This window comes from Microchirus variegatus (assembly GCF_963457635.1).
Source record: "Microchirus variegatus genome assembly, chromosome: 17".
Taxonomy (NCBI): domain Eukaryota; kingdom Metazoa; phylum Chordata; class Actinopteri; order Pleuronectiformes; family Soleidae; genus Microchirus; species Microchirus variegatus.
The window spans coordinates 18,986,836-19,000,197 of record NC_139818.1 but is presented as its reverse complement, the minus strand read 5'-3'; the positions used below and the strand labels follow the sequence as shown (position 1 = coordinate 19,000,197).

Here is a 13,362-nt window from a genome sequence, read left to right as displayed (position 1 = left end):
TTTTATTTATCATTGGGAAAACGCTTCATAAACTATAAACAGTCGCCGATCGTTTTTCCTTTAAACCGAGTGTTTTTCGCTTTTATACGACATGAACGCAGCATTAACGAGACGCAACAAAAAAAAAAAAAAAAAACCTGCCCAATAATTCAAAAACATAAACAGATGTACACTATAGACACTGTATAAACATCATGGCCAGCCGCTTCCATCAAACACATTCATATAATATATATAAGATTATTTTAAAAGGAACTTGAAACAAAAATAATACGTAGAGAAAGAGAGAATCTAAATCAGAGAATGTTTACAGTAAAATGATCTGAAATTGATCACGAGCGACATGACTGTAATTTCTCCGACACATGGGAGTATCAAAGTGCTGTTTGCTTGATTGTAATTTCCTCCTCGTGCGCCCTTCCTCCTCCTCCCCCCTCCACTTCCCGTCTTCCCCTCGCGTGTCACCACGATGAGCTTGTTCCCGTGTTTCTGTCAAACGTTCTCCTCCTCACACGTATGTGATGAATCCGCTCCACAACAGCCTCAAATCCGGTGCTACATTTTTTTGCTCAGTTTCTCGCAAATAAACAGTATAAATGAGTTTTTTTTATGAGATTTGATGAATAGTGTGTGGAAAAGGAGTAAAGAGAAAGAAAGAAAGAGAGAGAGAGGCGGCTTCATTTGTTTTCTCATAGAAAAAACAACAATTGATTGAACCTTCCACCGTGTGAGTCGACGTCTGAACTCACTTTGGTTTGTTTTTTTAAAAAGAAGATCAAGAGAACCATTTTCTTTTCTTTTTTTTAAAGAGAATAGCCAAGTCCATGTACAACTATACAACGTCCGCTGCGTCAACAACAGCTTACAGTCCTTAGTGTTACTCCGAGCACAAGCAGGAGTGCGAGGAGGACGGCAAACAACGGCGGTCTCACGCGTTTCGCTTTTTTAATTTTGTCGTTAAAGTATCGTACTTTGTCCAGCTCCAGTCTTGGTCCTTTGAATGGAGGGAAAACACGACCATGTCAATAGTTGGAAAACAACAAAACAAGAATAAAACGTTTAATAATATAAGCTAAGCTAATATAAGCAGCTAAACTTGGAGAAGACACCGTCTGACTGGTTTCAGCAGATTCTTTTGGACTGGGGATCACACATTTAACGACTCCCGTGTCTACGAGAGCGACAGTTTAAAGGGTTGTTTTGTTATTCTTGCCATTTCCTGTCGTCTTCATCTTGCGACGCCATTTCCTGTGTCCCACCTACTCTATTTCATCGGCTGTTGGCAGCATGCGTTTGCAGTTGGGTCGCTAATCAGTACCCGACTGTGTCCAGAGTCGGCTCAAAAAACGTAAACATGTTTGACTGCGACTGAGGTCAGGTCGGGTCCTTACTCCAACGATCCCCAACCAATCGTGGGTAAATTCGGGCAAAAATAATCTCGTAGTGTGTTCCCCGCTTTATTTAATGCTACTAAGAAAACTATTATTTTGTCTTAACTGTGTAACTGTGATACATTTCTTATTAACATCCACATGTTCAAATGCAGAGAAGGTTGTGGATGGAGAATGAAACACACTTTATCTGATGTGAAATCACAGATTATATAAGTCAAAAATAATTCTGTGTCTTTCGTCTTGTGATTTATTTACATCAAAAGGTAAGAACTGAGAACTTTTAAGGCCCTATGATTATGAAACCACAGTGAACTCACCGCTATGCTCTTGGCCTGATCATCAGCAGCCTCCTGCATCAGGCTGGTCAGCTGACTGAGATACTTCTGGTTCTCCTGCAGCAGCCGAGGAGCAGCGTCGCTGAAGAGAAAACACATGCAGAGTGTGTTAAGAGACTTATGTGAAATCACAGATTATATGAAGTAAAATAAAATCCTGTGTCTTTTGTCTTGCGCTTTGACAATCACATGGGATCGCTCATCACATGTACAGTGTGTATTTTGTTGTAATTTCACCGTCTGCAACACTAGCATTTGTACCGACTCGAGACAAAACCCCACAGAAAAAAGTGTTGATTCACATGTTTTTAAAGCTCCAGTGTGCAACTTTGATCACCAAAACACTGCTAGCGTAGTGCCTCAGGTGAGCCTGCAGAGCTTTCTGAAAGAACGACTCTGGTCTCACGACCTCACTTGACCTTTCTTAACCGTCCAGATTTGTTAGCACAGTCACGCGTGATGGAAAATGAATCTCTTTGTCTCCACAGACACGAAAACAAAACACAACTACACTGGGAAAACAGAGACGGGTTGTGTGAACTCACTTGACATGGTTGATAGCGAAAAGTTACACACCACGGCTTTAACCACAAGGATTTCTCTGTCCATGTTTTTTTTAGGAATGGAAACAACACTGATGAACAAAATTGAATAACCCGACCGATCTAATTAATGATCCTTGTATCACAACCAGGAACACTTGTTGTAAAGCAATTAGTGCTGGGCACTAGGTTAACGCATGGTGCGTCTCCATCACAACGACTGATCGGAAAAAGACGCGCGTGACACCGGAGTCCAGGCACCGTTTACCAGTTAGCTCCGCTAGCTGCACTAGCTCCTTTAGTGCCGTTAGCGCACCTACAGTCGAACTGGAGCGGTCTGTTTATTAAACGAAAAAAGCAGCGCTACAAATAAGCGGCATACTTGTGAACTGCCTCTGTTTTTAAAGTTTAGAGACTCATTTTAACAATCGGGAGTCACGTAAACATGACGTCACGCGCGTCTTTTTCCGGTCAGTCGTTAATGTTGGCGCCTTTAACCGCAGTTAGAAGGCTATTGGATGATTAGAAAACCCCTTGTGCAATGATGTTAGCACATCTGAAAACAGTTTTGCTGGTTCTTTGCCCAAAGGGCAAAATTATTATTTCTAATCTTGTCAATGTCTTGACTATTTCTATTCATTTTGCAACTCTTTTGTTTAATAAAAGTGTGACTTTTAATGGAAAACACCAAAAAAATTGTATCGGTGACCCCAAACTTTTGAATGGTAGTGTATAACAATCAATGTGTGATCCCTTACCTATCATTAGGTCCAGGTAAGGAGATTAAAGGATGCGGGGAGCTGACAGGTTGAGCAGACTGCGACCACGGAGAAACCTGCAGCAGGTTGGACGACTCCGGACTGGCTGCTATCGAGCTCCGTGAAGAGTTTTGAGCCTGAGGGAGAGAACAACACTTAGTTATACATATATATATATATAGAATTAGTGGTGATAATAATAAACAAGAGCATATTTCTCCTCTTTGATCTTGTAATCAACATTATGGTGTGGATTTCAAGGCCTGAGTGACCTCTGACACAGTGGAGATCTCTAGTCTTTTCTCTCAACTTCCTAAGGAGATCACATTCATGAGCCTTGCATACAAAACACACATATATTGCCTCCAGCCGTGGCCGTTGCTAATAAGGGGTCATAAAAATAAAAAAACAGTAACTCACACAGGCGATCTTCAGTAAGTGCCAGAACTCCCTCTGCCTCTTTATTTGCATCTGTATCACGGTGTTGTCGGCGTCTTTAATACTCTCCAGGGTTTTCTCGATTCGCGGAAACAAGTCAATGATCTTTTGTTTGCTGATCAGGATTTTACTGTTGGCAAAAACGCAAAAAAAAAAACCACACCGTAAATACAAGTGTTAGCGACGAGCCACAGAATTAATGGTGTTTTCATTTCAGACAACACATGAATAAGAAATGCCAATAAGAATAACAATATACCTGAGGTGGGTGTACAGATCTTTGAGGACCTTGTCTTGGTTCTGGACAGTCTGAATGATGGCCTTCACCATCTCTGAGCTGTCACTGCTCACATCTGGCTCAGGTACTAAGAGATCACATGAACCATTTAACTCATTTCTTATGACAAAATTCAATAATTTTTGTTGGCGAAAATGTAAATTTTGAAACACGGTATTTTGATGTGTCTTACTTTTGCACTTCATCTTCAGTTGCTTGTACAGCTCGATTGCCTTTTCTTCTCTGCAATAGCATTCATTAAATCATCATTTACAAGGCTAAATACAAACATGACACACAAAAAAATCATGGGCAATTAGACCATTAAACTCTACCTCATGGAAGTCACAGTAGCTAGAGCTTTTACGGCTAAAACGGAGGAATGACTGTTTTGTTTAATATACAACAAACCCTTGAAAACACAGGAGCAATAAGTTAGCATTGTTGTATATATTATGACTGTAAACTACAATTAAAACAACGAAAATGTAACTTCTCTACATGTTTAAACAGAGCAAATGTGTACAAATGTGGACGAACAGCAGTGGTTGCAGACTCTGGTCCCCACTTAAGTGCGATATATATACATTTGATAGCATCTGGTTCCATGGCCATCAGAACTGTACATGAAAAGAACGGCAGATCACATTTACACTAATTTAATAAACACAGCACAATATATAAGAGCAATACACGGCTTCCTAGTATCTGGTTTCACTTATATGTAGCCATCTGCTTCATATATATATAGATGAACTAACTAACTAACCAAACAATCAACTTTCCTTGGCAGAGCAACAAATCAGACTTTAAAATTGCATAAACCTAACACGCCACCTGCTGGTGACAGATTAAAACTCACAACTGCTCCATCTTGTCTCCTTGGCGTCGGGCGTATGGACTCCTCTGAAGCTCCACTATCTCAGAGTGAAGGGCCATGATCTCATCATCTAAGTGGCTCACCTCTGCCACCTGCAGGACAAAACAGGAATTAAAAACAGGACCACTCCTAAATGGATTAGTACTGATAAGGCTGTACACGTGTTTTGTTTGGTTAACGAGAGTTACCTGTGCGAAAGCAGCAGCCCTTTCCTCGTTCTCCTGCCAGGCTTTCAGCATCTTTTCAGAGGCTTCACACAAACACATCAGAAACTCCATCAGAATAAGTCCCATAAATCCAGATTTTTAATCATCTCCATTAGAAACTTCAGACTCAAACACTCACATATGCCGTAGTGCATCTGATCGCTGTATTTCTCCAGGTCGTACTGGATGCTGCTTTTGAAAAAGTCCAACTTGGCTTTGAGCTGCTGAGAGAAGCCAAACATGCTGTTCTTACACCTGGTCAGGTTGGTGTTGTAGCGCAGGAGGCTCAGCCTGGACAAAGAGAAGGAGAAAATTACACATCTATGTATGGGAGATGACAGAATTTTTACAACAACTAGAATTTGAGTGTTTTTTTTTAGTTTGACTTCTAAAAAAAAAACTTTGCCTTTCGTCCCGCAAAACTGTTTTCAGCCGTGCTAACATAATTGCACAAGGGTTTTCAAATCATCCAATAGCCTTCCTAACGCAAATAGCAAACACAATGTACCATTAGAACACTGGAGAGATGGTTGCTGGAAATGGGCCTCTTTACACCTATGTACATATTCCATAAAAAACCAGACGATTGCAGCTAGAATATTCAAACTTTTGAACTGTCGTGTAAACATGGTAATGTGACTCACATAGCAGCCCTCTGTCCTTGGAAGAGTCTGCTGTAGTCCTCCTTCAGACCACAGATGTAGCTCACTGCTTCACCCCAAACCTTCTTCAGTGCTACCAGGGGCAGCTGGTTCTTGGCCTCTTGGACTACAAAGTTAACACCACATCACAATTATACTGTACGATATGGAGGAGAACGACAACATTAAGACACTAGGGATGTTATTCATTTGTGTCTCATCAGCAACACGAATAATAATAATAATAATAATAATAATAATTTTTTAAAACTCACCAATAGTATTGACTTTGTCAGGTAGCTGTCTGGCACTGAAAGGACCAGAATACTTGGTGATGCTCTTGTCAAACAGGTAGACGATGTAGCTATCCCACCCTCGCTACACAGAAGAGAAGAAGAATCATCACCACATGTAGAGCAGAAATATATTCTGTCATTGGGTCATTTGGCACATTTGCCTCCGTTATGGCTACATCATAAGCCACAGGAGGGTGTAAAAGGGAGGTTAGCGTACCACTCCATCTAGGACACACTGTGCCGCAGGCTTCCTGGGGTCCAGGGACACGCCGGTCTCCTGCAGCAACTCCTGGTTCACCACTTCGATCTTGGTCTCGGCCTCGATGCGCCTCTGCAGACTGTGGAGAGACTCGTCCGGCGTCAACTGGAACGAGTGAACCTGAGCGGTGGTCATGTTCAGGATGTGGACGACCTGAAGAGGACAGAAGAGGGAAAAACGGTCAGCGAAGGGAGCAATTGAGTCACAGTGCACAGGCAAAAAAAAACAACTCACCTTCATACTCAGTATCTGCTCCAGTTCTTCAAAGCACTGAGGTTTCTTGGTGTCACCGTTGACTCGGCCTCCTCTGTGGACAGGGTCCCACTTTAACATCAGCTGAAGCAGTCCCTCCATCGGCTCCAACAGTGTCCTAGAAAAATGCTTTTTTATCTTAATTATTACAGCACAGGGTAACAGGCAACAAAATCAACACTGACATGCAGCATTGTAACGTTCATACATCTCCCTGCCGCACAGCTCTGGCTCCCTCTTACATACAATCACACCGTCACCCTTATATTTTTCATGATTAAAACATGTTTTCTGATATTTCAGCTTCTTAAATGAGAATATTTCCTGGTTGGTCGAGATTTTGTTCCTGGTTGACTAAAAACCACCTTGTCATAACATGGTTAAAGAAGACCATTAAAGGGATACTTCACCGATTTGAACGTGGCTTTGTATTGCTAGAATAGCAGTAGTATTTTTTAGAAAATGTGCTTCCCTCCAAGTCAGGGAAAAACTGAGGGAGGGAAGCACATTTTCTAAATAATACTACTGCTATTCTAGCAATACAAAGCCACATTCAAATCGGTGAAGTATCCCTTTAACTCTTTCATTAAAAGGAATTTCAGAAGACACAAGATCCTAACCTGCTGAGATTGTTGGGGTATGGAAGGTGTGTGGAGAATCGCACTTCTCCATTCAGTTCTTCAACAGCCATGATGTCTTTTGGACCTTTAATCCTCACTTTGCTCGCCCTGTAGATTAAAAAAAAAGACAGAGTTAGTAATTAAAATCATATGTTTTTTTGACTGAAAAATAATCAGCTACATACATATATTTGTATGATCAAAAGAAGCGGGGGAAAAAGCCAGATTATAGTCCAACGAATTTGCTGCATTTTGTGGACTCAATGCTTTAGTGAAAAATATGTCATTGCAATGGTTATGACCCAAGTCTTTTATTATTGTAATTGCATTGTTTTGGCTTTTTGTGACAGCTGGCTGAACAAAAAAAAAAAAAGAAGACATTTGAAGAAGTCGCTGTGAGGCTGAGAAAATAATTTCTACTGAAAAACATGAAATCTTTTCTCAACACATGAGAATAAAAGAACAGAGTAGTTCCTGATTGCATTGTACTCATTCATGTATAGAAATCTTGGTGATTGGCAGGCTAACTTTTTATTTCTGAGCAGATTTATAGACATTACAATTTACAATAGTTGAAAATGTCACAGAATCTTCAAATGTATGCACAATGTCTATGTTTTTAACTTGAGTTATTACATTTTTTTCCACATAAATTGCAGCAATCAAACCCTTGGCGTTTAAAGTGTCATAACTGCATCTAGTAGTTGTGTTACTGTGTTCATTTACAGACCAAGCACAACAACAACAACAACAACAACTCACCATTGCACAGGTTGAAGGTTGTGTAAGAAAGGACGGAAACCACAACTGCATTCAAATATCATGGTGCCAAAGCTCCAGTAGTCCACAGTGACAGTGTACGGCTTATTCTCAAACAGCTCAGGTGCCTGAAGGAAAAAATGAAGCATTTGATTGACAGTGAACTAAAATGTTCCGTATCTTTTTCATATGTACATTCACTCATTCCTAAAGTCAGAAATAGGCTAAAGGACTTAAATCTAAAATTATAGTAAGACATCATTGCATAAAGCTACATGCATTGGAGAAAAATAAAAATACTTGTTTGCATCAGCACTTACCAGGTACTGCAGTGTGCCGACAAAGGAGGTACACAGACTACCCTGGTCCAGGTCTTTAGCATAGCCCAAGTCAATGATTTTGTGAACCAGCTGTAGAAAAACAAGTAAAATGTGAGAATACATCTTCAAACTGTACAGCCAAAATGGTGGAGGCAGGACACCAAACTGTGCAATTTTACCTTTCCGTTGATATCTTGCAGTACTATGTTTTCAGGTTTAAGGTCTCTGTGGATGATTTTGTTTTCGTGCAGATACTGAATCCCAGACCCTAGAGCAGGAATCAGTGGTTTATATGAATGATGAGGCTGTAAGACATCTAAATAAACATGGACTGCACAGGGAAAAAGAAAAACACAGGACATACCGACATCATTGAGCAATGACAGCACTTCACTCTCTTTCAAACCGCAGCAGTTTTCAGGTTTACTCAGCACCTGTGACCAAGACAAATGGAATTACTTTTAATCATATTTCCAGAGCTGCAGTAAATCCACATAATAGGCAGAATAATAACACAATGCTTGTATTTTTTTAGGATTATTTGTGTTATTGACCATAAGTAAGAGAAACAAGGTGGATGCTAAGCCTCCCGATTGTGGGAAGAATGATAAATTCCAATCATACTTTCTGGCTTCATGAATTATTTCCTAATTTGGACGGACGATGACCTGAAATCACCTCAGTTGAAATATTTAAAAAGCATTTTTAAAAATAGTCACGGCTTAGTGTGACCGCCTCCCTCACCTTCCTCAGGTCTCCCCTGGAGCAGTACTCCATGGCCAGCAGTGGAAGATCATTTAAGGCGATGTGCGTCATTACCTCAGGGACATCCCGGGCTGTCACAACGTTTATGTGATTTAACCTGAGAGTGAGAGAGAAAACAGTGTCAGAGCTGCATCACTTGGCTGCACAATATGAAGTGAACATCAGTGGTTTTCCTATAGCTAAAATGCAACATTTGTTTGAACCATTTTTATGATATGCCACTGTGATATTATCATAATAGTATAGAGACGGAGTAAATAGACAAACTTCTTCATGATCTGGATTTCTCTGCTCCATCGGTCCTTATTCCTTGGCGTGAGCTCCAGACGGCACATTTTCACAGCTAGCTTTTCGTTTGTTTCCTACAAAACAATCAACATACATTTTATTAAAAACACAACTATATAACATGTACCTGTGAAGAGCAGCAAGAAAAATGCCATTAACCCACCCCCTCCCTCCCTTGCAAATAATTTTCCATGATTAATTTTTAACCACGATACCAGCAGATTAACACACATTAACACCAATTACAGAGATTTTGGCCTGGATATGTCTTGAGTTTACAACTTATGTACAATGAGCACAGAAGGATGTCTGGGTAAGACACCTTAACAACATTACGAGGATTTCCAGAGAATCAACATGAGGGGGTGGCACCTGGCTTGCACACGCAGGAAGTAGGGCATTTATTTGTGCACTGTGGATTCTTAGGAGTTTCCCCCCTTCTGTATTCTAAAACAAGATCACCCAGATATTAAATAGAGATCATGCGAGGGATCCGGCAGGAGGAACTTCAGAGGAAATTTGTGTTCACACATACAGTCTCTACAGGATAATGGAGATATGGCAGCGTGCTTGTGTGTAGCAGCTCTGTGCTCTCCAGTTTGGTGCTTTGTGTATGCTTGTCTACTCATGTCTGCCACGGCTTGATAGACTTTATTTATGGATGCCATGACCTAATTAATACTGGACTAAAGACGACCGAGTTTCACAACAACCACTGGTCTCCCCCTGCCCTCACCTAGATGGCATCGCCAGCCACGGTACCATGGTAAAGCTACAAACATCATGCCAAACAACCTGCACACCATCGGTTTGATATTACAAATCCTTAACAACACATGCACAATTCTCCACAGCCATTTGCACTTTAAATTCCCATAGTCATACGCCCTCATTGCAATATAAACATCAAACTATGAACCAACCTGCTCCGAGTTTGCCAGCCTGTTTTCACCCTGAAGCTTTTGTGTTTCTTTCTTGTTGATATATGTTTTTATGTTGATTTCACATCGTCTTGACTGGAGGACACTTAAACCCCGAATCCATCAATCCCTCAGTCCCTTATACGTGATTTCCTGTGCCATTGGCACATTTTTTATGTTTTTGCATTGCTTAAGTTGGTAGCAAAGCAAAACTAACTAACGTGTATTCTCTTCTTTTCACTATAACTAGACTGTTTACATACAACAGTGTTTCAGGTGATGCAGTATCTAAACTGTAAATAAAATAATAGACTGAGCACACAGGTATGTTTGTTTACTGGCTTTTTTCCCACATCTTCCTGTAACATGTTGTTAAGGGTTCAACACTCACATGATGTTGGTAGAGGTAAACATGGGCAAAGCCGCCCATACCCAGCCTCTCTTTCAGCTCCCAGTCTCCACAGCTCTGGTTCTGCCTGAAGGGAGGTTTCTCCATTGCTGCAACTGTACCTGAAAATAAATATGATAAGTGACTATTAATTATTTCACCAGCAAGATGTTTGTTTTTCAAGAGCTTCCCAAATCGGACACTCTCTTGGTAGTGCAGTTAAAATTTTTCGTTTGTATTTGTATTGATCTCTTGCTCTTATTCGTTTCTCGTGATTCATGTAGGGTCGTTTCCTTGTTTATTCGCTGACTATCCTGTTTTTGTTTCTTTTGGTTTCAGTCAAAGCAAACAAAGCAATGTACAACAAGAATTATCCTAATAAAAAATAACCAACAGTCATGATGATGATGTCAGTTTTTCTTACGGACAATCGTAGCAGCCTTCAAGAGCAGCTGTAACGCATGCTGTACAAAAACATAAATATAAACAACTTGATCTTCTTATAGCGTGACTTTCAGGCAATAGAGGTGATTAAGTTGCTTAGAATTCGAATATCTTCAACCAATGTGAATGAAGCCATGAAACTCAGGGGCTCGACTATACCCTGGAAGAGCTGACAGGCTAATGTCATTTTACTTTCGACGCTAACACACTGACGCTTTGTGCTAATGTGCTACACGCGGACGATATCTTCACATTAAACGCTAAGCGAGACATTACCAGGAATTATAACACACACACACGTACAAAGAATAAACTAGTTTAGACAATGTTTTCACTGGTTAGCTGCCGAGTAGCTGCAGTTTAGCCGATCAACAAGAGACCAGGAAATAGGCCGAGTCGTTGAATTGCTTTTCATGCTCAACAAATTCAAGCTTCGACGGCAGTAAAATGACATGTTGGTGGTGTTTTTCTGACAAGAGCCGCGGCCTGACACTTACTTGGTGTTTCTACGACGCTGTCATGAGCTGCTGAGTGTAGAAATGTGACTGTTGGGTCTTGTTGTTTTTCAGGTCAGCGGCGCTGAGCCGTCAGAATGTGTACTTTCCTGCGTGACGTCACCAGAAACCCCGGCTGTTCTTCTTCGAAATGAGACGAGGCTGCGTTCAAGAACGCTAATCTGGCCGTTTAGCAACACTCAGCAACACAACTCAATTGAAACATATAATTCTACTGAAAATCATAAATTATCCTCGTATAATCATCATAAATACGAAATAAATCGAAATAACAAATTCAGCATCCGTTTTCTGAATTGTTTTCACGTTTTTAATGACAGAACAAGTAATTATTTCTGGGAAATAATGTTGCTGTTAGCAAATAATTAGCAGAAGCTAATCAATAGTTAAAGGTGCATTATGTAATAAATCTAAAGCAACTGGCCATTAAAATCCTCCTAATATGTCACAGAGACTCAGGACTAATGTTCATATAACAAACTGAACTCACCAACAACAACAGTACAGCAAAATATTTGCATTAAAAAAAATATTTTGCAGACTGCAAATCATGTTTATGTTTTGAAATCATGTTTTGGCATGTGGCGCCACCTACCGCTGTTTACTAACCATTGCAGTCAGTAGAATCTCAGCTGATGAGCAACCACGGGTTGCCAGTTACGTCAGAAAACGAAACCTAAAAGACCTCTGTATTTTGAATCTGAATGTAGTAACCGTTTTTGGCCACATTCTTACATATGGCGCCTTTAATAAAACTTTAAGGTCATTAGTATTTTTATTGTTTTACGCAATCACCTGCTACTTTATCAGGTGTCCTGTCAGTATTACATGCAAATAAGCTATTCAATATATATCGTGGAGAATGTACCACTTAAATTCCACAGAGACACAGTTTAACTTTTAAAACACTTTTATTTTTTTTGAATCTTCTACGCCTCCAAAAATTAGAAGCTCACAAACAACATTTTCTTGGTGAGTTTTAACAAGGCAGTGACACGTGTAGCTCACTGTATGTATGTATGTATGTACGTATGTATAGCATAAAATGAACATGGCCTTGCCTGCACCAGTCTACAAAAACACTGAGGTGGATCAGACCAGATGTGTAAAACGATTCGTATGAGCCGATTCAACTCCCTAAAACACAACAGCATACAACAGCATTAAATACAGCCTTTTCCTTCATTCACATTGATAACAAAAATAAAAATAATAATAATAAGTGACCATGAGCTCAAGGACAGAGAGAGAGAGAGAAAAAAAGATGAACTATCTTATGCACAATAACCCTTAATTTAATACTGTAACCATAATATAAATGAAAGCAGGCCATAATATCTCATGCTTTATTTACATGTCACATTCAGAAAAAAACGAGGCTGTGAAGGAAACACATGGTAAAGCACGGTTCTCCCTGACTGCAGCAGTCGTCTTCTGCCGCTGCGGACGCAGTGCAACGCAGGGTGACTTTCGCTCGGAGCATCGTCACACGGCCGTCACCAGGGGAACCAGCCGTTTCCACGCTAACCAGTGCCATGGAGATCCAGCAGCTGCTCTTTGATGTAAGTGAGTGGTGAGGTGAGGAGAGGAGAGGAGAGGAGACCTCAGACACTTTGCCAAGGTGGAAGCTCGGATGACTTGCCTTCCTTTTGCACCATCATCATACACACAGTATATGGATATGTATAGAGTTTCTGCCTCTATAAAACATGACGTGCAGCAGGATTAAGGTTTGCTTGCCCCTACTTGGATCTCGTATCAGTGCCGTCTCAAGGGAAGGAAAAAAGAAATCCAATTAACTCCTGAACAGACGCAACAATTTTGGGGCACAGGCCTAAAATTAAATTTAAAAAAAAAGGATATTGTTCTCCGCTGGTAGCATTTCAAAGCCAACTTTACAAGAAAAAAACATAAATAACTAAAAAAGAAATAACCAAATAACAGAGGCACAATAATGGTAGAAATCATTTTTGCCTCATATATTCAGCAGCTATATTAGAGTGATATGTGTTTTTTTTTGTTGTTTTTTTAAAGGTTGTGTATAGATTAAGTCGAGGAGAAACCT

General features: G+C 40.3%; 2 protein-coding genes across 2 annotated transcripts in view; both read right to left on the bottom strand.

The window, feature by feature from the left end:
- Positions 1-11,383, bottom strand: part of LOC310938746 (inhibitor of nuclear factor kappa-B kinase subunit alpha-like) — a 12,300-nt gene extending 917 nt beyond the window's left edge. Inside the window, exons 1-22 of the mRNA XM_083903328.1 lie at positions 11,280-11,383; positions 10,342-10,460; positions 9,010-9,104; positions 8,722-8,839; positions 8,342-8,411; positions 8,157-8,245; positions 7,978-8,067; positions 7,661-7,785; positions 6,899-7,006; positions 6,261-6,396; positions 5,985-6,179; positions 5,747-5,849; positions 5,475-5,598; positions 4,970-5,121; positions 4,813-4,874; positions 4,607-4,716; positions 3,938-3,987; positions 3,727-3,832; positions 3,450-3,597; positions 3,030-3,166; positions 1,712-1,811; positions 1-994 (exon numbers count right to left, since the gene is read on the bottom strand). The exon at positions 1-994 is cut by the window's left edge and continues 917 nt beyond it. Of these exons, the coding sequence (XP_083759454.1) occupies positions 929-994; positions 1,712-1,811; positions 3,030-3,166; positions 3,450-3,597; positions 3,727-3,832; positions 3,938-3,987; positions 4,607-4,716; positions 4,813-4,874; positions 4,970-5,121; positions 5,475-5,598; positions 5,747-5,849; positions 5,985-6,179; positions 6,261-6,396; positions 6,899-7,006; positions 7,661-7,785; positions 7,978-8,067; positions 8,157-8,245; positions 8,342-8,411; positions 8,722-8,839; positions 9,010-9,104; positions 10,342-10,446 (2,289 nt within the window). The 5' untranslated portion in view covers positions 10,447-10,460; positions 11,280-11,383 and the 3' untranslated portion in view covers positions 1-928. The remainder of the gene's footprint in view (positions 995-1,711; positions 1,812-3,029; positions 3,167-3,449; positions 3,598-3,726; positions 3,833-3,937; positions 3,988-4,606; positions 4,717-4,812; positions 4,875-4,969; positions 5,122-5,474; positions 5,599-5,746; positions 5,850-5,984; positions 6,180-6,260; positions 6,397-6,898; positions 7,007-7,660; positions 7,786-7,977; positions 8,068-8,156; positions 8,246-8,341; positions 8,412-8,721; positions 8,840-9,009; positions 9,105-10,341; positions 10,461-11,279) is intronic.
- The window catches only part of LOC310939477 (S-adenosylmethionine synthase-like), a 151,185-nt gene that overhangs the window by 24,492 nt on the left and 113,331 nt on the right, over positions 1-13,362 (bottom strand). The gene's annotated exons all lie outside the window — the stretch shown is intronic.